Source organism: Hylobates moloch, unplaced genomic scaffold (assembly GCF_009828535.3).
Source record: "Hylobates moloch isolate HMO894 unplaced genomic scaffold, HMol_V3 SCAFFOLD_11, whole genome shotgun sequence".
Classification (NCBI taxonomy): Eukaryota; Metazoa; Chordata; class Mammalia; order Primates; family Hylobatidae; genus Hylobates; species Hylobates moloch.
In genome coordinates, this window is record NW_026652286.1 from 17,291,058 (window position 1) to 17,318,588 (window position 27,531).

The 27,531-nt window shown below is 41.6% G+C and overlaps 1 protein-coding gene across 3 annotated transcripts in view; it reads left to right on the plus strand.

Annotated features, from left to right (window-relative positions):
* MPPED2 (metallophosphoesterase domain containing 2) overlaps positions 1–27,531 on the plus strand; it is a 201,693-nt gene that overhangs the window by 157,977 nt on the left and 16,185 nt on the right. For 2 of the 3 annotated variants that reach the window (XM_032166360.2, XM_032166361.2), the window contains exons 5-7: positions 11,931–12,046; positions 15,230–15,343; positions 17,992–19,354. In XM_032166360.2, coding sequence (XP_032022251.1) covers positions 11,931–12,046; positions 15,230–15,343; positions 17,992–18,110 — 349 coding nt within the window. In that variant the 3' untranslated portion in view covers positions 18,111–19,354. Of the gene's footprint in view, positions 1–11,930; positions 12,047–15,229; positions 15,344–17,991; positions 19,355–27,531 lie in introns of those variants that run through there. The other variant, XM_032166362.3, reaches the window with a different exon arrangement.

Here is a 27,531-nt window from a genome sequence, read left to right on the forward strand (position 1 = left end):
ATAATATATGGTTGGCTGGCACACAGTGAGGGAGACACCGGGTCTGTATGCTTGCTTTAACCTCTGAATTGAAGGGCAGACTAAGCTTTTTACTCATTCCTCTGATTGTGTGTACTGCCAGTTTGCAGTCACAGTTTTCTCACTTTACTAAATCGGTCTGGACTGAAACTAGTCGTTTAGAGCCAAAATGGTAGATAAATGGGGGCTAACACTTTAACTTACATCTGACCTCCTTGTCACTTATTCCAATTCCCCCGAGCTTTCAAACAGCACAAACAGGCCACAGGGACAAGAAATGACATGGGAATTAGAAGACACTTATCAGAAGGTGCTTTCCTTTTATTTGCAACTCACACATAACAGGCCTTTGTTTGACAATCTTGCTAGAGCCTTAGGAATTTTTGTCTTCATTCCACAGGTAAGGCGACAGGAATTCAGAGAGGGTACTTATTCAAGGTGATATAGCAAGTAAATTGGAAAAGTCATGACTAGAACTTCTCCTTTCTATCTCCCAAGTGAACGTCTTCTTTTTATTCACAGTTGGCCCACCCATATCAAATGCCATCTTCCATTGCTTTGTGACAGATCTACTCAATTCTTTGGTATCCACATCCTACATCTGCAAAGTAGAGAAAAGGTAAATTTGGAGGTGATATGAAGTATGGAGAAGATAAGTTAGGGAACAAAAACCAAAAGGTTGGTGATATTAATATCTATAATGATATTAACATTCATAATGATGATAAGAGTCACCATTTAATTTTTAATCTATATAGGCAGGCAGTCTGCTAAATGTATTACATATATTATCACATTTAATCTGCACAACACACGTGTATGGTTGCTATTTTTATCTCCATTTTATAGATGAGAAAACTGAGATCAAACAGATGAACTTGTCCAAGGTCATATTGCTAAGTAGAAAGCAGCTGGAATTTGAATCTAGACCTAACTTCTAACCCTCTTAACTTAATCATTGCACTACAAAGTTCTGGTTCATGCCAACTTAGCTTAGATGACCTTAGACAAGTCGCTACAACTTCTATTTATTTTTTGTTTTTAGAGACAGCCAAGGCTGGAGTGCAGTGGTGTGATCAGAGCTCACTGCATCTTCAAACTCCTGGGCTCAAGAGTTTGAAGCCTCTCAAGTAGCTGGGACTACAATCATGAGCCACCATGCCTGGCCCCCCAAATCCTATTCATGTAGACTGTTTTTCCCAAAATTAATACTTTGCTCACCTCTTGGTAAACTGATAAATGTGAGAATTATTTGTAAGCAGCAAAGTGGTATACAGATATATAATGCTGTGTGCATTTAAACTGAAATTTCTCAGTCAGATGAGAGGTATATACCAGCCACAGAGTGATGTCTGGCACTAAGCAGGTGCTCAATAATGTGGCTTATATTCATTCCATGAATGAATTTAAGACTTCCATTGCTGAAGATGCTTTTTTATTGCTACATATGGAAATGGGCGGTAGAGAGAAAGAAGGCAGGCCATATGTCAGCATCCTGAGCAAAAGTTCCCAAACCCACTAATTTCCCTACCCCCTTAATATTCTAGGGCATTAATGGGATGTAGCTAGGGAAGAAACCGCCTTAGAAAAAGTAGAGTCAAAGTAGATGTTGAATTCTCCAAATTCTTCCATCCATGCTCCACTTGCATTTAGCCATCTGGAGAGTTTTACATTGAGTAATTTTTTTTTCCAAATGATATATAGTCATTATAGAAAAAGTTAAAAAAGAAAAAAGAAATAGAAAGGGAAAAAAATTCACATCACCCATAATCATTCCCCTCTCCCTTCACCCCCATAGATAACCTAACCATTACGCATGTCTGTCTGTTTCTTTTTCTTCAAAGCGTGTTTTACATGCTTAAATTCATACTGATACACAGAAGGTAATACTTTACTTTTCCACTGACCGTCAAGGAATACATATTTTCTCATGAACTTACAAACTCTTCATGAACATTCATTCCTAATTCAGCTGACAAATACACATCTTCTGTGTGCCAGGTGATGGGGACACAGTAGTGAGCCAGACTCATTGAGTTTCCAATTGACCTTATGTTTAATGGCTGTATGGTATTTTATTGTTCACTTATCAATTGTCCCCTTTGGGTCTATTTTTTAGGTAGCAGGCTTTCTTACTAGGAAAATGCTCCTCAACTGTATCCCCTTGATAATACCCTAGAATATTAAATAGCATACGAAAGAAACCAGTATTAGCAACATAAATGTGTAACAACACACACACATATACACATTCTAAATGAAACCAAACATAATAAAATTGTGAATTCTCCTGTATTTGGGGGCAGAGATTTCATCAGTTCCTACTTGTTTATTAACATCAATTCTTGAGAGTTCACTATGTAACAAGACAAAATCCAGCTATTCTCAAACCTACCTTTCCTCTTTTTCTTATTTTGTTGGGAAATCTAAGTTAGAAAAACAATCTACCTGCCTGGTTGCCGTGACATGTCTAAAGGGTGGAATGGGGAAGAGGAGGCACAGGTATTCTCTGTGAGTTTCCCGAGTACTTGGCAGTATTCCCACCTCCTCCCCTGTCCTGTTCGTCCTGTGCTCTGGAGCCAGCCAGGCATGTGACACACGCCACCCTTGCAGGCTCAGTCTCTAGTAGGATGTGGGTTTTTGTGTGTTGTGGTCCTGGTTTCAGCTGCAGAGCCTTATTATGGAGCGTATAGGAGGAAATGGAAGGACCTCCCTCCCGCTCACACCAGTCCTGTCACAGATGCCCCAGGTCACCTCCTGGCCTCAGAGCCTGCCTGCATTTGGAACTGCTGGATTAATTTTCACATCATTCTGATGTTCCCCAAGCTCCTCTGAAATTAGGTTATTTAAAAAAGAAGGCCAAAGTTTAAAGACTTCTGTCCAGGGCACTGCTACCTATGAACTGGCTGGCTATGGATTTGTTCTGGAAACTGTATTCAATTTCATTTTCTCAGCATCTACCATGCCAGAACCTGGCTCATTATAGGCATCCAGGTGATGTCTGTTGAATGAGTGTATACCCTGGGAGGTACCTTACTGAGCCCATCCTCACTGGGCTTTCAATCCAGTAACTGTGCACTTCACAAAGAAAGGGACTGGGACTTATTATCTGGGTCTCCCTATGGTCAAGCTTAGTGCCTGGCACATACTGGGCATTCAGAAACCTTCTTAGATGAAAAAAATGAATTCTGCATACCCACACAATGGCATATCATTCAGCCATAAAAAGGAATGAATTTCTAACACATGCTACAGTATGGAAGAACCTTGACAACATTATGCAGGGTGAAATAAGCCAGATGCAAAAGGACTATTACCGTCTGATTCCACTTATGTGAAGTACCTAGAATCGTTAAATTCAGAGACAAAGTATAATAGTGGTTACTAGGGGCTGGGGGAGAAGGAATGGAGGAGTTAGTGTTAAATGTGTACAGACCTTCTATTTAGGATGATGAAAAGAATTTGGAGATGGATAGTGGTGGTGAAAGTAATCGAAAGTAATGGCAAAAACCGCAATTACTTTTGCACCAACCTAATACTTACTGCTACTGAATTATAGCTTAAAAGTGGTTAAAATGGTAAATTTTGTGTTGTGTATATTTTACCGCAATAAAAAGACTGCCACGAAAAAAGGAAAAGAGAAGACAAATATCCCTTTTCTTTGTGTCTACTTGTCTCCATCTGTTAAGCCTCCCTTTTTCTTTCAAACCTGGATAATGGGAGCTGTGAGATTCCTCTTTGAAGAATTCTCACTGCCGAGGATTGGACATTAGTGCAGGTCCCACTGGGGGCTGCTAAGTTCACCGCCTTTCCTCTCGTCAGGGCCCCAGGGCTGAGCAGGACCAGCCCTTGTTTTAACTGAGGGCACCCTGGTACCTTGTCCTTTGATTTCTGCAGCAGCAAAACAAACAGCCACTTATGTAAGCACCAAGTCATGTCCAAAATCTGCCTCACCTGTCCACCAAGACAGAAGTCCGGCCATGATCTTTCCTCTGCCCCGTCAGGCTCTCTTTGCATGATGGATGGGTGTCGCATTTCTTACAGCGGTGTAGAAGGAAACAGATTGAAAATATTCCCCTTCCTGCTATGAACTTGTTTACAAGATTAAAGGCAGGTATGCTTGAGAGGGCTGGGCGGACACTATAAGATTATTTTTAATAATTCAGAACACACCAAGTTCGAAAACTGGTCATGATGTCTTTTGTTTCTTGGTTTTTACAGTAAACTCTGCTTACACCACCTCCTTTCCAGCAGGGGAAAAGAAAATCGGTAACAGAGGCTTCATGCTGACACTTGTTCTTTATTAGTTACAAAAAAGGGACACAGCGGGTGTGTTTGTAAAGATGTCCACGTGTGCTGCCTGGGTTTAAGAAGTCCCCATGAGTAGCTCATGGGGCTCAGGTGACCACCTCAGGCACAATTTGTTCCTTTCCTGTCCACGACACACAGACCACATTATTCACCCAGGCCTGCCCTTTATCAAAACAATATCTCTTTTCATCCCAAGGATCTCATAACGAAAGACCAAACTACAAAGTCGTAGTGAAGAGATGGGACCAGACAGCTGGTGAGAGAGAAGCCAGCACTGCCCTTTGGAGGCAGCTGGGCCGGTGGTTTGGGCTAGCCAGGCTTCCCAAGCAGCTGCACAGGGGTGGAAATCTTGCCCTGATATTAAGTTTTCCTTCCCTCTCCTAGCTATGTCAATTGGTGTGTGTGTGTCTCTTTGCTGCACAAGGTGTGAAGTTGCTCTGTGGGACATCTTTTGAACTGTGCAGAAGAGGAACTTCCAGGCTCCCCAGAGGAGGGACTTGGGAGTTGGGGGTGGGGTGGTGCATTGCCTTCCTAAACAAATGCAGAGCTAAGAAGGGAAAACGAGGCAGGGAGGGGAGGGAGCAGGGGCCAGGTGTCTGCCTTTCATCTGGATATTCAGGATGACACATCTGGTGCCAGGGAAACTGCTATTTCTAACTGACGGGGAAGCTTTGCAGTCAAGGGAGGGCTGAGCTGTCAGGTGAGCTAGAGATCAAGAATTATCATGACAGCCTCATGGCATGTGAAAGGCGCTGTGAAGTGCAGTATGATTTTAACCAGCGGTGGTTAAATTAGCTTCTCTTGGACCTGGCATGATGTGCAGTCGGAGAGGGACTGATGGCGGCTGGGAGTGCCAGGCATGAAGAAGGTTGCAATTCAGAAGGGCTACCATTTAGAAAAGAAAGTGTATGTGAAAATTGGCTCCTGGTTTCTGAGTTTTGCTTAATAGAGGTGCCAGGCAGCAGTGATGGCATTAATTAGTAGCTTGTCAATTCCTTCGGTGAACCTCTCTGCGCCCCCTATTATAAATATTCCAAGGACCCAAAGTAACCCCTTGTCTGAACTTCCCCAATTTAAGATCTTGTCAAAATCTAACCACCTGTACTAGCTGGCTAAGCAGCCTTGACTAACTGTTTTGCCCTGTGCTCTTGCATTCCACAGGATTGTCTATGCAAGACTGAGCCAGTGAGGGAGCGAGCAAGTGAGCGAGTGAGCGAATGGCTTTCTGAAAAACTTCCACTCAAAAGTGAACTGAGGAAGTGCCTTTTAATAAGTAATCAGCCAGAGGAAATCAGGCTCTGTCTAGCCATCTAGTAATGCTTGCCTATTCATTGGGGACTTTCAAAAGTCTGGGGCAGGAGGGTCTGTGATTTGATGGACCATGGCTTGGGAAATTCTAGGAAGAAAAAAATAATGTGAGCAATTCTCTGTGTGTATGTATATATGTACACACACATGCATGTATGTGTTAATATATATCATATGTAAATTAAAAGCTGTACATTAACCCTCTGTGCCAAAAATTTTACAAAAGTTCACTCACTTTATCCATATAGGCAAACATTCTGTTTTTATTTGTAAAAACTGAAGTCCAGAGAAGCCAATAATTGGCCAGTCAGGAACTTGAACGTGGGTCTGTTTGATTCCATAATCCATGCTCTTAACCGTTGCCTTCAAAATAAGAATGGCTAACTTTTAAAGAGCCTGCAGGTGCTTGTTACGCTAAGTGGCACAGCCAACCTGCCAGCTCCTAAAATCTGGGTGCTATGTGATCTTTGCACTTTCCCCTTCACAGCTTCTGTGCCAAATCCGAGCAGAGCTGCCCCAAGGCTTCCAAGCTGTAATCCCTGCAGAACGTGCCCAGGAGACCATAGTAATAAGAACTCAAGTCTTTTTGATGCAACCAGCTCAGGACCTGTCTGTGCATTGAAAATTTGTGGACGTTGATTTGTAACACCAGGGCTGTGACCCTGAGTAGCCCACCTGAGGATAACAGGCACCAACTTCCTGTTTCCAAATCCTGCTTTCCTAGGACGCACCCAGCCCCCACTGAAGTTTGTGGGGGAGTAAATAGCTATTCACCTGTCCAAGCCTCCCTGGATTTATGGCTTGGCAGCTCCCTTCTGCCTGCACCACTGTACTGTGTACTGCAAACACAGATGACCTTTGCAGCGATTTCGTCCCAACTTGCTTCCATAAAGAAAACCTGTTTTGTATTGACATTGTTTGGAGTGAGTTCTGCCTATGTTAACTCCCTTAGCCCCTGCCCCTGGAATTTCAGCCCGGGGAGGCCAAGTGCTTACAATTTCAAGAGCAAGGGGGAGGGTGCTTTGAAAGCATCCCCAGCTTCCATCCATCTGAGTCTTTGGTCCAGTGGCTTCAGGCGGATGGAGTTGCTCCCCTTCCTTCTAGTTTTCTAATCTCTCCCTAGAAGGGGAGAGGTTGCAGGCTCAAACTGGCCCACTGGCAATAGGGTGCTTTGTGGGACATTTTCTTACAAGTTGGTTCCCATGTGGTATTCGTTAGTCACAGCTAATTATTAAGTCCTTTGGCTGAAGCAATAGACATTGTTCCCTTGGATTCCCCCCTCCTCCTTTCCCCTCTCACCCCCCATTGCTACACAACAAAACCCATTGTGGGGCTCTGAAGGTTGGCTGTGCATGTATTTTCCAGTGAACCCCTGATGGGCTCACTGCTGGGGTTTCATGTTTCAGGTTGAAACTCAACTGGATAAAGCATTATTCATTGGCACTGACACATTCAGTGTTCTGCTCTGTATAGATATTTCTCTCACACTAGACTTGGTCCCTCACAAGCAGTTTAGGTAATTCACGGAGAGCAATTCACTGCAGTTACTCAGAACATGGATAATCTGCACAGAACTATAAAATATTAGGATTTTTAGATCATGGAAAGATCAAGTGCCAGATTTGGCCAGCTGTGTTCAGAGGTGCAGGTTGGAAAGGAGGAGTGAGATGAGTGAGTAAGCAGGCTCCAAGTTCCTTCTTCCCAGTCCCCACCTTTGCATTTGCCTGCTTTGTGCATTGCATTTCTGCATAAGATTTCTACAACCTAAAAGCAATCTTGAAATCCAGTAATTGAGTCCACTCACTCATTCATTGCTCAGGTGAGGAAACTGAACCAGTGAGGACCTTTTGCTAACCTAAGGTTCAGGTGAGCCAGTGAATTAATTTCAGCATGAGAATTAGCACACGCATCTCCCCACTTCTGTATGCCCCATTTGTTATGCCACGCTGAGGTAATTCTGGAATCCATCAGTGGACTGCTTTTCCCATTGCCTGCCAATGTCTTGTGGAAAGACCTTACCTAGAGGATTTAGAAGACTGGAAAGCCCCCGGAACAGCCATATCATACTATGTTTTTATAAAGGCCACCTCGGTTGCACAATTCCATGGCACCTCTTGGAGCTGTACAGTACACAGACTAAGATTCTGTATGGAACAGCCTTACTTTTACTTTACATATATGAGAGCAAAAACTGAAATTGGGCTAGTAGGTTTTGGTCAGCATTGTGCAAGGGAAGAACCCAGGCTTTGGAGCCAGCAGATCTGGGTTCAGATCTTGGCTCTACTACTTACTGGTCCTGGGAACATGGACAAGTTACTTGATATCCCTGATATTCAGGTTTTTAACTAAAAATAGAGCTGACAATACCTGCCTTAAAAATTGCTGCGAAGAACTAAATCCAATAACTTATGTAAAAGCTCTGCATAAAAGCACATCAAGGCCATGATAAATGGTTTTTTTTTTTTCCTGGAATATAACTGTTCTTCTTCTCATACACATACGGATCTAAGTTGAAATAAAAGACAGACATTGTTAAACTTCATCCTTAACTTGGAAACTTCTGGATTTTGTCACAGCTTAACATTAACCAAATGAAATTTGGGGTCCCTATAAATATAGACCATAGGTTTGTCTTATCCTTTACAGAGCACTTATAAAACTGAGGATTTCCTGGGGGAATATGGCTGTGGGGTTTTAAGAGAAAATTCTGCAAGGGAAAACAGGAAAGACTGAAAAATTTAAGCCCTGTTCCTTTGCCTCTGGAAGCCCCTGGGTGTCCTGTGGGTTCAGAGGTTGACTATCCTCGCTGAAAGCAAAATCAGATTCCCTCGTTGTAACAACTACCTGAGTGTGCTTGAGACTTGTTAAAACCCTTCTTTATCAGACGTCCAGATGAGAACCATAGGCCCAGAAGCTTGTTTTCAAAATCTAGCAAAACAGATGCTTTTGCTTGTTTTTCTCTGTCTCTCTTTGTCCAAAATGCTCACTGAGTTTTCATTGGGTTTCTAAGTTGCCTTTTTGTTTTGTTTTTCCTTTTAAAATAAACCTTAGAAGAGGGTCACTGTAAAATGAAGGGGAAGGATGGGCATCCCAAATGAGAAAAGCTGTATTTTAGAGTCTAATAAAAATGTTTAAGAACCTGAAGGTGAGGAATCTTAAAGGACAAGAGTGAGAAAGACCGATTCATTGAACTCTAAAAGGGTCTACCTGGCATTATCCCCAGGCCTCCAATGCCAGGTGCCTCCCAAGCAAATTGAGGTAGGAAAGAGAGCACTACCTTCTCCTCTCTAAAAGCACTGCATCTAGCTGAGCAAGGCAGTGTGGCTGTGTTGACTGACCATGTGCCATATGTCAGCTGAGGCCCAGGGCCACTCCCAGTCCCTGCATTTTATAGGCAGCTAAGACATTGTAGGTACTGTATCAATTTTCTATTTCTGCTCTATCAAGTCACAGCAACTTTAGTAGCTTCTAACAACACATATTTATCTTACAAGTACGTTGGTCAGAAGTCTGACATGGGTCTCACTGGACTAAAATCCAGGTGTCAGCAGGGCTGCATTTTTTTTTTTGAAGGCTCTATAGGAAGATCTGGGTTTTTCATAACTTTTCCAGCTTCTACAGGTTGCCCACATTTGTTGCCTCCTAGTCTCCTTCTTCTGTGTTCAAAGCCATCAATAGCAGGTTGAGTCCTTCTCACATTGCATCACTCTGATCTTCTTTTCCATCTCCCTCTTCCACTTTTAGGGACCCTTGGGGTTACACTGGGCCGACCTAGATAATCCAAGATAATCTTACTGTTTTCAGGTCATCTGAATTGCATCAGTGACCTTAATTTCCCCTTGCCATGTACAGTAACATTCACAGGTTCCAGGTATTAGGATGTAGACATCTTGGAGTGGAGGAGACATTATTGCTTACCCCAGGTACCTACAATAATTGTATATATTAGGACTCTTTAAGTTTCAAGAAACAGGATCTAACTAAAGTTAATAAAAAGAACAAGATTTTATTGGCTCTTAGAAGGAAAAGTTCAGTTGGCTTCAGGTACAGCTGGATCCACATGTTGAACATCATTAGAACCCTCTCTTTTTTGTCTTGGGTTTCTTTGTGGTGGTTTCTCAAGCAAGGGCTATCTATAGGACAGATAAAATAGTTCCCTGGCAATTCCACGCTCATATAAGTCTTAAGATTCAGGATCCCAGAGAAAAAAACCATGACCTTTTCTCAGATAGCACCAGCCAAAGCCTGAGGGTGACTCTTATTGACACAACTTGGGTCATGTGTACATCCCTAAGACTCATTCTAGAGCAGGGATGGAATCAGTCTTACCAGAAGCACATGTACTGAATGGGAAAGGGAGTGGTTCTCCAAACGAAACTCAGATGTTGTCACCAAAAGACGGAGGAAAGATCTGAACAGACAAAAGCAATAGGTGTCCACTCCACTATGTTATTACTGGATTTCAGAATCATGAAATTGATATATTATTCCAGTTCAGAGCTCATTAGGCTTCAAGCAACAAGATACCCAAACTTGAAAGAGTACAGAAGAGTCTCACCCAGAGCAAGGAGTAAATTAATTCAGATAGTATATAAGAAGAGGAATTGCATGGTGGTAAACATTGTTTTTGGAACCAGACTGACTGCCTGGGTTTATATCCGAGTTATTGATTGTGTTTACCTAACCTCTCTGTGCCTCAGTTTCCTTACTGTAAAGTAGAGATGATAATAGTGCCCACCTCATGAGTCTGCTGAGAGGCTTAAATGAGTTAATACAAATAAAGTGCTTAGAATGGTACCTTGACACAGAAAAGGCATTAAATAAAACAATATAATTATTCTTCTCACATTCTTATTTCTATTATAAGCAAGCACCCCGGGCATGGCTTAAGGACTTGGAAAGTGGTTAGGAAGCAAGTCCGATACTTTCCTGGTTTCTCCTTTTCTGGCTAGGGCTACACAGTCTCTTCTCTCTGGAACTTTCTCCACCATATCAGTGTGAACTGAGGTTTGCACATATACCACAGATTTTTGCATGGCTTTCAATGACCATTCTTCTCCCTCTGGTCTTGACTATACATGTCCACCACCAAATGAAAGTTGTGTCAATGTTTCTAAGTTCAGATTCTTGAAAGAATCTGAATAGTCTGGCCAGTGACTGGCTTTAAATAAGTGTGCACTCCATTTGATTAGCTGTGATTGACAAGGTTAGGGTCACTTTATACACAGGTTTACCTCTTTCATTTGGCATGGAAGAGGCAGGTTAAACTGAAAGGGTAAATTGGGCTTGGCCAGAAAATTGACCAACTTGTTTGTTACATGTATGCCTTAGCAAATTAGAATTTACCCACAGAACAAAATAGAACAGTTTTAAAGAATACTGATAAGATCTAGATGTTTGGGAATAGGATAACACTGGGAACTACTTAGTTCTAATGTGATTTAGCCTGTAGTATTTGCAGAGAGAAATTGATCAGTCTCCCATTACCTGTATTTTAAATGGTAGAGACATTTTCAGCACCAATCAGAAATGCTCAATGGATGGACAAAGACTCATTCCCTTCTACATGGAACATCAATCTCAAACCAATTTCCTGGGATGGAAAAAGGCTCATGTTCATTGTCAGGAAAGTGGATTCCAGAGTGACCAGGGATGTCCCCAAATCTTCCCTTTGGTGGCAGAAGAAAAGTTCTACATTTACTTTCTGTTTACTGTGTTCCTTCTCACTTTTCAGACCCCCCATATTTTTTCAGAAATCTCACTCCAGGGTATTCAAATCTTAATGGACAGAGGTGTCTGTGTCAGAGCCCTCATCATTTTCTCCAAGGACTTTAGTGAGAATCTTTCTGGAAAAGTAGAAAGATTTTCTCCTCCCTCCTCACTCCTCCCTCCACAGTGATTGCGAGGGAGAAGGAGTACTGCAGAATTTCTTAGCTGTGAGGCACTACAGGAAGGGTGGAAATGCTTTGGATCGGGGCTGGGTATCTTAGGAAGCACTGAGATTTGGGGGAAGACAAAGCATTGTCAAGATTTTGATAGAGGCCTGCTGGGAAAGTCTCCACTGTAAAGGCTCCTGTGCCCCTTTCTAGTGGAACAATTCGTAGGCTCCACGCTTGCTTTCAAATGGATTGGTTTTGAAGCAGTCAACAAAAAAGCATCCTGCTGCCAGGGCCAACCATCAAAAAGAGAAAAGAGAGCAATGCAAACCGTGGGGGAATGTGCGAGAGAGAAATATTGCAGAGCGGAGCCGTGGCTCTGCTGGCCTGATACCATGTGCATTATCTCCCCCAAAGGACCCCGTGGTTTAATGGATGGGGCTTTAACCTACCCAGAGGTCAGTCTCTGCTGGACAAGTGGAACCTCATCCCTGAGGGCATTGACATACTCATGACACATGGACCTCCTCTAGGTAAGTGAAGCAAAGGTTGTCCTTTGTCATCCAGATGCCTTTTTTTCCAGGCATAATGAATAATGCTTCAGGGACATAATCATTTTCCTCCGAAAAAAAAAAAAGTGAATACGGAAAGAAAAGTCAATGTCTTTAAAGAAACTCAGTATGATAATTAAACTCAGCAGTTCTGCTGGGCTTACAGGTGTTCTTGAAATTAAATTTTTTGATTTAGTCAAGTCAGGGAAAAATCAAATGAGTATGGTGCGCCACAGTCTTTTGAGCTTGATAATTTATTTTAAGAACTGTATTCACTTTGGAGTAAGGGGGTGGGGTGGAGAAAGGAAGGAAGATATGGACCTCCCAATCACAGGGCTTTTGAACGGCAATGAAATAATGGAAATTTTTATTCAAAGGAGCTCATTTTCCCTTCCCATATAATGCTGGAACTGGAAGACCTTTAAAGTTTAACATTTGAGCTGATAATTTTAGAAAAGAATCATTTTTTTTAAGCTGAGGTGTTTCAGTAAGAACTTACACTGAAAGTTACTTAAGGATACTTATCCTACAGGCACATGGAGGCTGCATCCAGATTTATATTGTCTGTGTGCTTCAAAGCCTACCCACTGGTGAGCCACATTATGGGCCAGAGAATGATCATTTGACTTATCTTCTTCTAATTTTTCATGAACTTGTTATCTGTTGGTTTGGCTACAGAACATTCTTCAACAAGGACTACCGCCCTGATCCCACATCTACTCAGTACTCATTATGCCAGGACCCTTTCTAAACAACTAAGGTGTGCTCAAGAAATTCAGATGTTCCACTTTTAACAGAAGACTGTTCGATTTTTTCTTTCTTTTTAAAATTGTGGCTAAACACACACACACACATACACACATATAACATGAAATCTACCCTTTTAACACATTTTTCCATGTACAGTGCTAAAAGAGTTTCTTAATCATCTTGGTTTGGAGAGAGGGGAAAAACACTTTATACAAATATAAATAATTTCCACAAATTTTCCTGTGGTTGGGGGTTTTTATCCATGTTACTCTCCTCCTCTGCCATCCCTAAAAATAAAAAGAAAAAAAAGTAACATTCATTTCCTAATGCAAGTTTAATTTTTGTAGATATTTTCTCCTCCAAGGCACTTGGTGCTGCTCTCCTTCTCTTACAAGGGAAGTGGCCCATGTTTCACAAAGAAACAGTGGAAGTGAGCACCATGGCGGAGGCCATAGTGGCACATTTTAGTGATGGGGGAAGCAAGAAAAGAAGAGCCAGCTCTGTTGCAGACATGGGAATTATATAGATTTGCACAGGATCAGCAGTTCCTGACTTTTTTTAACACTTCAGAATCACCATTCCCATGCTTTTTCATCATCTCCAGACCACCTCAACCCATGTTGTAAAATATTACACTTGTCAACAACCTTTATCAAGTCATAATTAATTAAGTTCCCTATTTTACAACCATTAGAGTAGCTACATCATTAAATTGCTAGCTAAATATTGTGAGCAGCATGAGTTACCCAGTGAGAGCATCCTACAGAGTTGTCATTTCAGCTACCTTCATCCTTTTGCCTGAGCAGCCTAATTGGGTGCAGGCATGATTTCTCTTTGGATATTTATTTCAAGGGACTTGGACATCTTCAGCAGAGAAACATTTACATGACTCGAGTATTATTTGGAATATAACTTTGAACAGAACAAACTTATCAAGTCATTGATTTTGGTATAAAAGCAAATGGCAATAAGAGTAAGTCTGAATTGTAGACTCCAAGGATTTCAGACATCCCAGGAACTCTTAATAGGGAAGCTAGCATCCCTCTCTTTATGGTAAAGGTGGAGTAAATGACAGAGTGGCTGTGAGTAGAGCAGAGTGACAGCTACATCGATGAGTTCCCAAATAAAAGGTCAGGCAAAGTCTTCATAAGGTATTGTTAAACCTTGGTTAATACAACTATTGGGATTCTTGTGAAAACGCGACATTAGAGAGGGGAGTGGAGAGACTGGTCTTGAATTTCTTCCTGCTGGTGAGGGGTGCCACAGTGCCGTGAGATTTCACTGTTATGGTATAAGCAAGATGCTTTCTCAGATGTTTGCATATGAAATGGAATATTTTCCCCCTTCAGGAAAAACACATGCATGAGATAATATGCCAATCAATGTAGCTTAAGGATTCTGTCCCACCATTAAAAAAGTTTTGAAAACGCTGGATATATATTTGCTAGGGACCCCACTTTCATCTATTCTCAGACTCTCTGGTCACTCCTTAAACCCCAGCGAATGTGTCTTTACAGAGACACTAAACATTCATGTCTGCAGTTTGGCCCGACAAAGCAGAAAGCTGTTCCTTACTGCCCAGTTATTTCTAAATAATAGAAGTAACCTAATGGCACTGTGGAATGGGTTTCCAGAGATTACGATTTAGCCTTTCATCCTACCTGCCTTCTTTATGCCCTATCCTGCTGAGGCGTATGGATTCCATTCCAGGCCATAATCATCCAGATAGCTGACTTTTGCTATAATTGATGTCAATTTTTATGGATTTTCTGCATTAAGTGTAGAACTAAGTGGCTTTTACTTTAAAAGTAGTCAATTAGCCCCAGCTTGCTGGATGCCACCGTGAGGTCACATTTTTGCCTGTCGCTGGAGAGGACAGGACCACAGGAGCTACCTAGCTTTCCAAAGCTTTGGTCATCCGGAACCACAAGGGGTAAGACTTAGTGTATCTAAAGAGAGCCGGGTATCTTGTGACCAGTTTACAGGCAGCCCCTCCCAGTCCTTCTTCTTTGAATCATCTTAGAAGTAAACTGCTATAAGAAAGATATAATAAAAAAGAGAAAGTAACTGAATTGAGGGAGAAAGAGATATTATGGGACTGCCGGGAATAAATGTCATTGAGCTCATGAAGAAGATTTGAAACCCATGGCTGAATAAATCAAATCTCTTACAGAAAAAAGAAAAAGTTAATTAACAGGAAGAAAAAAAAATGGAAACCAAAAAAAAATTTCAAGAACCTAAAGAAGACAAAGTGACGAGTGAAAAGTTTCTTAAAAGCCATTGTGAGCTTTAATGGAGAGGCTAGGATTACAGATAATGTAATAAACCTTCTGTGAGTTATGGCTTCCTGAAAGTCTAAATGAAACCTTACCTGAAGAAAGAAAATTAAGTGTATTGATTGCATTTTGCCCTTAGGTTTTCGAGACTGGGTTCCAAAGGAGCTTCAAAGAGTGGGCTGTGTGGAGCTGTTAAACACGGTTCAGAGGCGAGTCCGGCCCAAGCTCCATGTGTTTGGTGGAATCCATGAAGGTAAGAACAGCAGAAAAGAAAAGAATTCAAAACATTTTGTGTCCCGGTCCACGATCTCAGTCTACAACTAGGAATAAGTGGAGTAGTTGTTTTCAAACTTTTTAGCAGCGGGACCCTTTTATAAGATGAAGTCTTATGAGAAACATCTGCATATAAAGCTGATAAATAATTTATATGGACCTTCTCTCTTGTAAACAGAGTGGAAAGTAGGAAGCACGTCTGGTCTACTTTACCGCAAACCCAGCACTCCCCCTGGCAGCTTCTGGAATCTCAGGGCTTTAATGAGGAATGTTTGATAACCACTGCTTTAGAGCAACCCCAAGGTACACAAGGAGTCATTTTCTCCTTAAGAGAGTTAGAAGAAATGGTCTGGATATTAGAAGCTATTTTAAGCCTCTATAGTCCCCTCCTACCTGTAAATATTGTGTTTCATATGGAATTAACACAAAGACCCAGGAAGACAAGGCATTCTCTGAAAAATAGCTTGGGACATGCAATGAAAGATACGTAACGGAAGTGGCAGGAACCTGCACATTTGCAGGTAGACTTTTCCTTACTAACCTCAGAAAACTATTTCAGACTTCTCAGAAATCATCGGAGCTATTAGCTCAGGCTGAGGTTAAGCAGAATAATTAAATCTCTCTTAAATAGGTACTAGTCCAGTTGCCATTTTTCTGCCTTTCAAGGTAAGCTGAGTCAAGTTCACAGAACTGAAAGCCTCACAGGAATCTTCAAGGGATCTGGGTTTTCTCCGAACTGCTTTTTTCAAATCATGGGTAACTGGGCTTTGAGACAGACACAAAGCCCTCTTTCAGCAAGCCTAAGGATTTCTGTCCCTAGCAGACTTTCCCAGTTACACACGCTTGTGTGCAATGGCCGTGTTTATGTGGCCAGCCGCTATATTCTCTCTAGCTCCTGCTTATGGCAGCTCTCTGGAGTTATTTATGAATATGCAGTCAAGTTGAGGTGTTTAAGGCTGTGTGCCTGAGGAAGCAAAAAACAAAGTTAGCTTTTTCAAAGCCCACAAATCCAATGGCTTCCTAGTTAGGCGGGTAATAAAGAGCATATTGAAAATCACCCTACTGAGGCCAGAGAAAATTCAGCTTGCTCCAAGGGCAGGCACCAGCTGAATGGGTGGAAAGCAGGGTGCAGCTCCCGGAGAGTGGATATCAGCCTGCCCTGGCTTCGAGCTGTGCTCCCTGAAAAGGAGGGTACTGCCCTAAGGTATGATGGAGGGAACATCAGTGATGGGGGAGTGCCTGGAGGGGACACTAGGGAGGTGGGACCTCATATCTAAACTAAGCAACATTTCTGGGGGACTGTTATTCTGAAAACAGGTCTGAATTCATACAGCATGCCTGTGAGTTTGCATTTTATCTTTAAAAAAAATCATTAATTACCTTTAAACTAGCCAGACAATTGGGGAATTCCATTGAAGCCCCAAAATAATAAACTTGCCTAAAAGGGAGGAGATCATATTCAAATAAACTTGTCTCACTTTTATTCACTTAAGACAGCTGAAGAGGGCAGGAAGAGGGCAAATACCAACCTCTTGATGGAGAGAGATAACAAGACTTTATGACCCCAGAACTAAACAGCACAGATTTTAAATGCCTCTTTTCTTTTCTTAAGAGATTTTTCCATTGACCCTCATTAAGTTCTCCACAGGCTTTACTTGGAGAAATTTTAGCAAATGTAGAAAAAAGCCTTTTCAGTTACTTCTATATATCTTGGTAATTTTATTTTTTTCACAGCTATGTTTTTATACACCATAAGAGCCTGACACCAACATAGAATCTTAGTTGAAGGGGCTATAAGGCAAATATAAGGTATTCAGGGAAATGTGCAAACTTGCAAACATGCTAAACATTTTATCATATTAAAAATTATCAAAGGAACATATATACCAAAGACCTAGGGAAACAGCTTTCTCCCAATAAATCACAAAAGGCTTATATTGCATAGGGGAAATGTTTTTGCTTGATCTCGTATCCAGGTAAGCTTAGGAAACAGTGACCTACGGTGATGTTTCTACATATCACTTCGACATGTGATTAGTTGACACTTTTGAATGCAATGGAACTTAGTATTAAAGCCACACAATTCAAAAATCATGTATGGTTAACTTTCATAAAGGCAGTTAAGAGATTATTTCATAAATAAGTAAATTGAGTGTCTACATTTCTTAACTCTCAATGCAGTATCCTTTCCCCCCTCACCTGCCCCATATCCCACTTGGAATTTAGTTGTGTTTGCCCCTGAGGAGTAATCCTTATATTACTCATTTCATTCCCTAGAACTCAATAGTTAACACAAGGCTTTGAAATGAAAATCCTATTTTAAAAGGAGGAAAAAAGTTTTTCTTTATTCTCCCTAGTAAAGAAACCACAGCCCTTCTTCAACAAGTTTAGCATTTAAATAAAGAAAAAAAAAATTGCTCTTAGTTGAAGGAGAAGATTCTCCCGTTTAAAGAAAATAGAGTAAAATTGGGCAGTAGCTTCTGAAAGTCATTATATCTGAGGAGGCTCAACTGAATTTCATCTCACTGCCCAATGACAAAAATTTTTTGTTTTCCTTGCCTGACAGCCCTACATTCCATCACTCTCATTTGTATATATTACAGTAAATGTGACACTCTCTCCCCACAGGTTATGGCATCATGACCGATGGTTACACAACGTACATCAATGCCTCGACGTGTACAGTCAGCTTTCAACCGACCAACCCTCCAATTATATTTGACCTTCCAAACCCACAGGGTTCCTGAAGCTCTGAATGCCCCATTGGAATGTGAGGGAAGGTCTATAAACTGCCATTTTTCTAATTATAAACTTACATTCTCTTACTTATTTACAAACCCTGTGAGTTCTTTTTGTAAATTGTTGGAACACAAATGATGCTAGAGGTTGTGCTTCTTATTTTATTTTATTTTAAATGGGGCATCCATTTGAAATCAGAGGAACATTGTGAATTTGTAAAATGACTTCTGTTTTCTCGAAGGCCATGCCATTGTAAATTGTTAGTGTTCACCAAAGGACAGCCAAGCTTTCTTTTAAAAAATGATAAAAGTCTTATTTTAATATGCTTTAAGCTGAAAGAAAAAAAAATAAGAAACAGGCAGTGTTTTAAAAACCAACACAGATTTGCACAACTGTTTAAGAGTATTGTTTGAAATATTTTAATTTTCAATGTTTTGTTGTTGTTGTTTTCTTGGTAATGCTTCTGCTTTGCAGATGTGGTCCCAATTTATAGCAATCTTCTCAGCAGAAGTAGGCATGGAAAAGACTTCTTTTCATACTCTCACTATAAAGAAAGCTGCATTGAGAAGAAAATGGCTGTCATTTAAAGGATGGTTTAGCTAGTGAGATTCCTATTGTGGTTATACAAGGTCTCATTGTTTGTTTGTTTCTTTTAAATTATTTTAGCTTTAAAAATACAGAAATGGAATCTGTCAAGAGCAGGTATTTCATACGGTTAAAAAAATGAACATGCAGACTCCTTTTCAATATGGGTTTATATATATAAGTATTTTTTGTGTATTATGACTACGTTAGGAGTTTAATATTGTCAAGGACAGTACAACTGCAAAGGGATGCTGTATAGCAGCACATCAGAAGTCGGAAGGAACTGACACATATTCTCAGAGCTCAAGGTCTTAAAGAGCTTGAGTTAAATCTAGGTACAGTTACAGGCGTGTATAGACTTAAATGGATGCAATGGAAGCTAACTAAAATAAGGCTTAGTTGTCCTTTCTATTTAAATACCCCGAATTGTCTTCTTACTTCCTCTCCCCTCTCCCATTTTGCACTGTGTGTCGATGCAATCTTCGCTAGCACAACATATTGTCGCTAATAGTCATTTCTGTTTTCCCATTGTAAATGCTGTTGAGCTTTATTCTATTTTATGTTACCTTGTTAATGAAATTTAGGAAAGCAGTTGTTTCTTTAAATTTATTGTGATATTCTATATCTAGCGGCCTTTATATGCAAATAAAATTGCAAGATTTTTAAATTCGTGCTGTTTAGAGGGTTCGCTGGTGGAGGATGGTAGTTTCGTCCCGGGGAAGGAGGGATTTATTCGTATGCAACATCAGTAATGCCTTTCAGAAGAATTAGAATAAGTGATTTTTTTCCCCTAATTTTCAATAAATTTTTATTACCCACCATTCACAGGCTGGCAGATAGATCGATAAGGCACTCAGTGTACTCTTTCCTTCCATCATGCTGTCATCTGTCTTGCCTTAGGTTTCATCTTTGGCTGTTGTAATTTCTACAGGAACAGAGAGACTGCAGTTAAGGCTGTGGATGTATTTTGGGCAAGTTTGTGATAGTGAGTTTGGGGAAACAGTTGATGACAGAGTAATCACTGCACATTCTCATTTTCCCCAAGAGCAGTCACCATCTCCTCCTCACTGGATTTTTAGTGATGCCCATCCACAAAATGCTGTGGCAACCAAGAGGGGATAGGCAGAAGGGTGGTCAAAACCAGAGAAAATAAAAAAGACATCACCCAGAAGAACCACTGAAACAAAACAGCATAATCTTGGATCTGCAATGCACCCCCAAATCTTATGTGTCAGGGCTCATTGGATTGTATTCTGGATATATGTTCCTTCCTTCCTGCCCATTGTGGATCCTTTGGTGCAATTTCTGAAAGGCGTTCTTGATTTCAGTACCAGCAGAATTGAGAGAATGTTCTAAGCCAGAATTCCTGCTCAGATTCACATGTAACCATCTTGGTCTGTTGTAGTTGTTAATAGTTATTAAGTATCTTGGATGTCACCACAGGCTGTGTTGGACATTTGGGTCCAAGCTTGCAGAGCAGATGCTTGAGCTTCCCATGGGCTTCCCAGAGGGAGCTCATGACCATTGCAGCTAACGTGGACCGAAAGAGGTACTATGACAAGTGGACGACCCTTTTTTGACCTTCTACATCAGTAGAAGAGGGTGTTCACTTCAAGCCCCATCCTAGGGGGTTGGAGTGAGAGGTACACTACTGAATGGAAATTTCACCTGGTTAGTATACCAGAAGCCAGAGACTCAGGCCTCTGGCTTCTGGAAAAACAAGCCTCCTAGAGATAGGTGGGTAATCATGATCACAAGTATGTATGCACAGCCCTTGAGAGTACGTCTGGACACAAACTAATTGAGCTAAGCACTTACTAAAATTGCTTTCCATTTTGTGGAGGCAGGAAGCTACCCAGTGTACTAAATCTAGATGGCAGACTCGTTTGTGGATAGAGCTTTCTTCAGCCAGTCCACCATTTCATATGCACGAACTGCCTCTGAGGGATTTGTAAACACTGTCCAGATGCCCAGAGCTTTCTACACTGGGCCTTACAACAACAAAATATTCAAAACAGCTCTTACAAATTGGGCACTTCCTATCCTTCCATCATCACCAGGCACTCTGTTGAACAGGTTGTGTATTTTGTTTCTAATCTTCACAGAATCCTAGGTAAGGTCATATAAGCCTTGCTTTACAGATAGGAAAGTAAGATGTACCAAAATTAAATAACTTTCCCTAGGAAAAATGGAAGGCTCAAAAGCAGATCTGTCCATAGCCCATGCCCTTTTAATCATTCTTTGCCTGGACTGGATAAGTTGATGCCCTCTGAGAGCTGATACAAGACTGGTGGCCGGGCACGGTGGCTCACACCTGTAATCCCAGCACTTTGGGAGGCCGAGGCCGGCGGATCACAAGGTCAAGAGATTGAGACCATCCTGGCCAACATAGTGAAACCCCGTCTCTACTAAAAATACAAAAATTAGCTGGGCATGGTGGCACGTGCCTGTAATCCCAGCTACTCGTGAGGCTGAGGTAGGAGAATCACTTGAACCCAGGAGGCAGAGGTTGCAGTGAGCGCCGAGGGAGTGCCATTGCACTCCAGCCTGGGCGACGAGCAAAACTCTGTCAAAAAAAAAAAAAAAAAAGAGAGACTGGCACAAGCCTGGGGATATATCCTATCCCTCAAGTAGCAGCTCGCTGAAACACCCTGCAATGTGGCTCTATGACAGCTGTACATGGCACCTCATCCTCTCCACTGAGGCCCAGCACAGCACAGTGGATAAGAACACAGACCCTTGGGACAGCGTGCCTGCCCACATACCGGCCCCACCTCAGACTAGTGCTGATTTCCTTGCCTGGGTACTCACTTTCTCTGTAAAACAGGGGTGATGAGGAGGAGGAAGTTGTTCTAAGTGCCATATGAGTTCATTGTTGGAGATCACTGTCTGACATCTAGTAAGTGGTGCACATGTGTTTGTTAAATAAGGTCACCCATGCTTTGTCTTTAGATTCCCCAGGCAGGATTCTGTACCCTTTTTAAAAAATTAATTAATTAATTAATTAATTTATTTATTTTATTTATTTATTTATTTGACAGAGTCTCACTCTGTCACCCAGTCTGGAGTGGCAGTGGTGCAATCCCAGCTCACTGCAACCTCCGCCTCCCAGGCTCAAGCAATTCTCCTGCCTCAGCCTCCTGAGTAGCTGCGACTACAGGCCCGTGCCACCGTGCCCAGCTAATTTTGTATTTTTTGTAGAGACAGGATTTCCCCATGTTGCCCAGGACAGTCTCCAGCTCCTGAGCTCAGGTGACCCGCCTGCCTCCAACTCCCAAAGTTCTGGGATTACTGGCCTGAGCCACCGTCCCTGGCTTTCAGGCAGGATTCTGTCTGTTGACTCTCCAACCTCAAAAGCAGCAGCGGTATTGTTTCTGAGAAAGTTTGTTTGCATTGCTTAGGAACCATAACAAGCCTCTCTTCATAAGGATAGGAAGAAGCCCAAGGGCATTAGTGGGAGGCGGATAAGGGAGCCTAACTTCCCAGTTTGGCTATCATTCTTTGCAAAATCACTTCTAATCTCTGAAGAGAAGGGGGTTTCTCCTCTTTCAAGTTGCTTAGAAGGGCACCCACAGATCTGCTTATTTCTCACAGCATCTCTCTGCCCTTGCAATCTTTCCTCTCCACCTCACCATCCACTTTTAGTGCAATTAGTGAATTCTTTTCTATCTGTTTTTCACACAATCCCCTTTTGTCTTATGTTGGGAGGTTGCTGAAATCCCTTTAGAAACAGGTCACTGTTATTCTGACAGGTGGCCAGCCTTAAGCCTGCCTTCATCTCCATCATTTAAGTAAATAAATACCGTGACCTAGGTCTTAAGTAGGGAGAAACGGAAGCTGGGAGGATTTGGGATTTGTCAATTGTAGATAAAACACTCGCTGTGTCTCAGAATAATGCCCCATTCCCCACGCTCATCCAGCAAGGATGTGCAGCTTTGGCAGAGTCACCATCCAGATATTATTTTGCTTCCTAGTCTCTTTTCATGCCCTATTCCCACCTTCCTGAAAGTTTTAAGACGCTTTTTGTGTAATTATTAAACAAAAGTGAATTAAGAACTACTTTGTTTTAAGGATTTGGCCATGAGCTGAGGCATTTGGAAACACTGCTAGGTATGGGGTAGGAACAATTGCTTGTGGGGAAGGTTCCAGGATGGGATGGTCTTAATGTGTGGTTTCACGGAAGGCTCCAGGACCACTTCTGGATATCAGGTTCTTAGCACAAAATGTTTTTGTTGTTGTTGTTGTTTGCTTTTGTGTTTGTTTGTTTGTTTTGTTTTCTCCTATCTTGCGTTCAATAGCAGGATGTGTCGGCCTTCTAGCATGGCTTTTCCAGAAGTTTAGAGCTACTTTTCCCTCCCTTTTCTAAGTGTCCCCTCTACCTTCCTCCTCTTACTTTGCTTTTCCATTGGAGAGAAAAACGCTGATTCAGAAAACTCCCTGAGAAGCTCCAGTCTTCCCTGGTGCCCCAATATAAAGTCAGCCTCTGGAGATCAGGAGAGGTTCAGAGAGGATCAGTGGTATCACCATGGTCACAGAGCAATTCAAAGATAATGCCCCACTTTGGCATTTGGACATTCCATTTTGAGCATGAACTGATTTTTCAGCCTGACATTCAGAAATAATCAAAGATGGAGAGATCAGTTTTGGCCTGACATAGTGTGATTTTGTAGCACAGGACAAGCTGCCAATCTGTGAAGAGAAAACAAGATTATTTGAAAGAAACCTCAGAATCTGAGGAAAGTTTCCCATGAACGTTCCCATGAGGATTCATTTTCCTTTTCTTCAACCCATCCACCTGCAACAATTCCGATAGGCTTCCAATTCCTCCTTCTACAAGAGAGATGGGTGCTCAGTTTCTACCTTTTCTACCTCAGAACATGATGGCTCTTTGTCATGCGTTTTGACATACATGTGTATGTCAGGTCTGGAAGCTGTTGGGTGTTGGTAAGAGCCTCCAACTTTGGAATCAGACATGCTGAGTAGCCTTGGATGTGCTCTTTTATTTCTCTCAGCCTCAGATTCCACACTTGTAAAAAAGGAATCATTCCCATCTCGCAGTGGATTTGTCAGAATTGATACGTTGATATCGACAGGACCCTGGGTGGAGGATTTTTATTCTGTCAATTGTAATTTCCTAAAGAAAAAAAAAAAAAGAAAAAAAGGCAGGGGCAGAGGGCAAAAATAAAAATGTATATTATTTTCTGATGGCCACAGCCCTTCATGAGAGAAAGCTAATTCCTTGAACTGGACTGTGTAAGAAACCATACAGAAAATGAGTTCTTTAACTTTCTCTCTATCTGAACTATCTGACAAAACATTTGTGGTGGGTTTTTGCGACTCCTCCTCATTTCCTTCCTGAATTAGGGATGCCTTACAAGACAAAAATCTTGAGGTGAAAAAGCTCTTTCATATCCTACAGCATCTATATCTGGGTAATGGTGAGAGAGAGAAATGCATTTCCATTAGGTAGCACAGCCACAGTGGAACTAAAAGCATGGGTAGACTAAACACACGAATACAGAGAGCCTCCTCCCATCAATCAGCTTTGATTTTTATGAAGCCATAGTTACTATGAGGTGCATCTGAACACTCCCAGAGCCTGCTTGCCATGGAGAAAGGGCCTGTGATTTCATAGCCCATTTCTGTCCCAACCTTAGTTGATGACTTTGGGAATAGGTTGAGCTTTTCAGTTGGAGATCCTGAAATTACAAATGACTTGAACCCAAATGCTCCCTGTTTGCACGGGCTCACCAACATGCCTTTGCACAAATGGGCTATCATGTTTAGGTAGCAACTACATAATCCTGAAAGGGACTCCTCTTTTCTGGAAGCCTTTTCTGGATCCCCCGACCTACATTGACCCAGAACACCCCCCTTTGGTGCTGCCATAGCCTCCCACACATACGTCCAGCTGTGCCACATTCTGACTGTTGCTTTTCTGCATATGAGCTCCCCAAGGTCAGAGACCATGCCTTCTATCCGCATTCCCAGCATCTAGGTCTGAAGAAACACCTTCTTAATGAATTAATCACTATTTGGCAAATAACAGCCTGGTATGCGAGAAAAATAGGCAAAATCAATCACAGATGAAATCAACAAATATTTACTGAACACCATAAGCCAGGTGCTGTGCTAGTAAGCTTCATTTGTAAGACCCAGTATTTACCATGAAAGAGTCTTTATAACTAGGTGAAGAAAACAAGATATTGACACATGAAGGTAAATGGTAATAAACGATGTAAATAATAGTTAAGACAACAACAAAAGAAAGTTAGGGTCTGGAATACACAGGTTTCTCCAGTTACACGAGTGGCCATAGATACGGGGACGTGCGAAGTGGGGCATAAAACTCAGACAAGCACGGGCAGCTAGCCTAGGAAAGGGAGTCTGCATGCTAATGGCAGTGTCAATCCCAAGTAGCTTCATTCCTGAAGGAGAAAAACCCACATGGCCAGTGGCAATTCCAAGTGTGTCACGTAGCTGGTTTGTTTTTTAATTTACTCTATGAAATGGTTTTCTCTAATGGCATGCCATTGACGAAATGCACCATAATGTCTCCATCCATCACCTCCAAATGCTTTTGCATGCATCAGTTGTTGACTTGTTTTCTCCCATTCAGCACATAAATGAGAGGAATGATTTATCCAAGGCCACCATTACTCTTATGTGGAATCCAAAATAGCTCTCTGGAGAAATACTGCCCTGAGCACTTATTTCTCTGTGCATCTCTCAACTTATATTGAAGGGTGACTTTGGTCTGGGCTATAATGGTATCCTCCTGACCAGTGTTTCCTGGGAAGCTAGGCCAGGTCTCCATGGTGGTATATAACTCCTGGATGCAAGACCTTGTATTCTTCTGGGTATGGCTACTAGGGTTGGATGATGGGAAATGAAAACTAGGGCTTTGGCCTTTGGCTATGAGTGGGCATTTGAACAAGCAATGAGATTCCCTCATGAGCTCTCTGGAACTCATAACAGGAAGAGAAAGTGTATTACATATCTGAGTGCATTTTCTTTTCCTTTTTTAATTCATCTCACTTCCTTGAACTCCATCTCCGCATGCTGAAGACATATAGCCCCTTCTTCCTCTGAGTTTTGCATAGTAGTAGATCAGAAATGGAAAATAAATAGGAACATCAAGGTAATTCTTACCAGCTGAAAATTCCTTGAGAGAAGCCAATGTATGGCATCTTTAAGTAGGATCTACTACTGTCTCAAATAACAGAAGGAGCCACTCCACATAGCTTTTGTCTCATTAGACGATGGTGATAATGAAGATAAAAGGTTTGAAGCATCAAATAGCATAGAGATCCTGGGACATTAAACACAGTATTCCTCTCTGTAGTATTAATAAATTGTGATGAGGTTTGAAATACTATATTTACCTTCTTAGTTCTTGTTTCAAACAGCTGAAACATGTAACTTGGAAGGTTTCACCTGAGAAATTTTGTTGAAATCAATTCTGTAGGAACAAGAAAAATAACAATACTCATCACACATTGTTTCTGCATTAAAGTATTTTCGGTGAATGTATGTGTGTATCTACCTCAATGATGCTATGTCTAATATATTAATTCTTTCCTGTGACTGGCTATATTTCTGAGTACCAGCGAAATTGAAATAAGGTGTACAAAGGATAACAACTTCCTACATTGTTTTCTTTTCTTTTTTTTTTTTTTTTTTTGAGACGGAGTCTCGCTCTGTCGCCCAGGCTGGAGTGCAGTGGCGCGATCTCGGCTCATGGCAAGCTCCGCCTCCCGGGTTCACGCCATTCTCCTGCCTCAGCCTCCCGAGTAGCTGGGACTACAGCTGCCCACCACCATGCCCGGCTAATTTTTTTTGTATTTTTAGTAGAGACGGGGTTTCACCGTGTTAGCCAGGATGGTCTCGATCTCCTGACCTTGTGATCTGCCTGCCTCGGCCTCCCGAAGTGCTGGGATTACAGGCATGAGCCACTGCACTCGGCCTACATTGTTTTCTAATGGGCTGAATAACCAAAATTAAAAATACAGAGCTAATCGTAAGCTGCAGTGGAAGCAATATGTTGGTTTCACATCTTATGAATGGAATCTGTGTTCTGAGATTCAGAAACTGTGGTAAGTTGGCATTGTACCTCTCACATTTTTATTTATTAGGTCATTTTCCCAAAGAAGTGAGATATCCATGAGTACAGCATCCAGGAATAACAATAAAATGTGTTTGGGTTCAGAGATTATGCAAAGAAGTTTACTCAATAAAAAGCTAAGATGGGGGTGGGAGAATAGGAATAGGAAGGAGAAAATGGTCCTGACCCAAAACTGAATGAACCTTTAGATTTCCCAGGTCAATATTATGTATGACTTCTGTACATCTTTTTATCACTATCTTTCTCAAAATTATAAATTAATAGAATTGTCTCTCTGATCTCAGGACAGGTGAGTAGCCTGGTTGTTTTATTAATATGAGGTCTGCTGGCTTTTATGGGGGACCAGGAGAGCTGGACTCCTCATCACAATCTGTCTGTGATGGGCTTTTCCAACACAAAGGCACATAAGACTTTTGTGAGGATGTTACTCTCAAAGAAGACTTTTCTCAAGAAATAAATCACGTATCTCCAGCAAAGTGACAATATGCAGGTTATTCTGGCTATACTTGTGGATTCAGCAGTATCCAATTTATTGATATGAATATTTATATCCATGCCAGTAGCTCTGCGGTTGTTCGTAGTATTTGCAGTGAATAGCTTGGCTGGGATGCTGAGGACATCACCCACTGTTTTTAAAGCTCAGCATTCTCAAAGCTATTTAAAGAACCCGTTCATCACCACCACTTTGGACCAATGTTAAAAGCAATTCAGTAGAGACA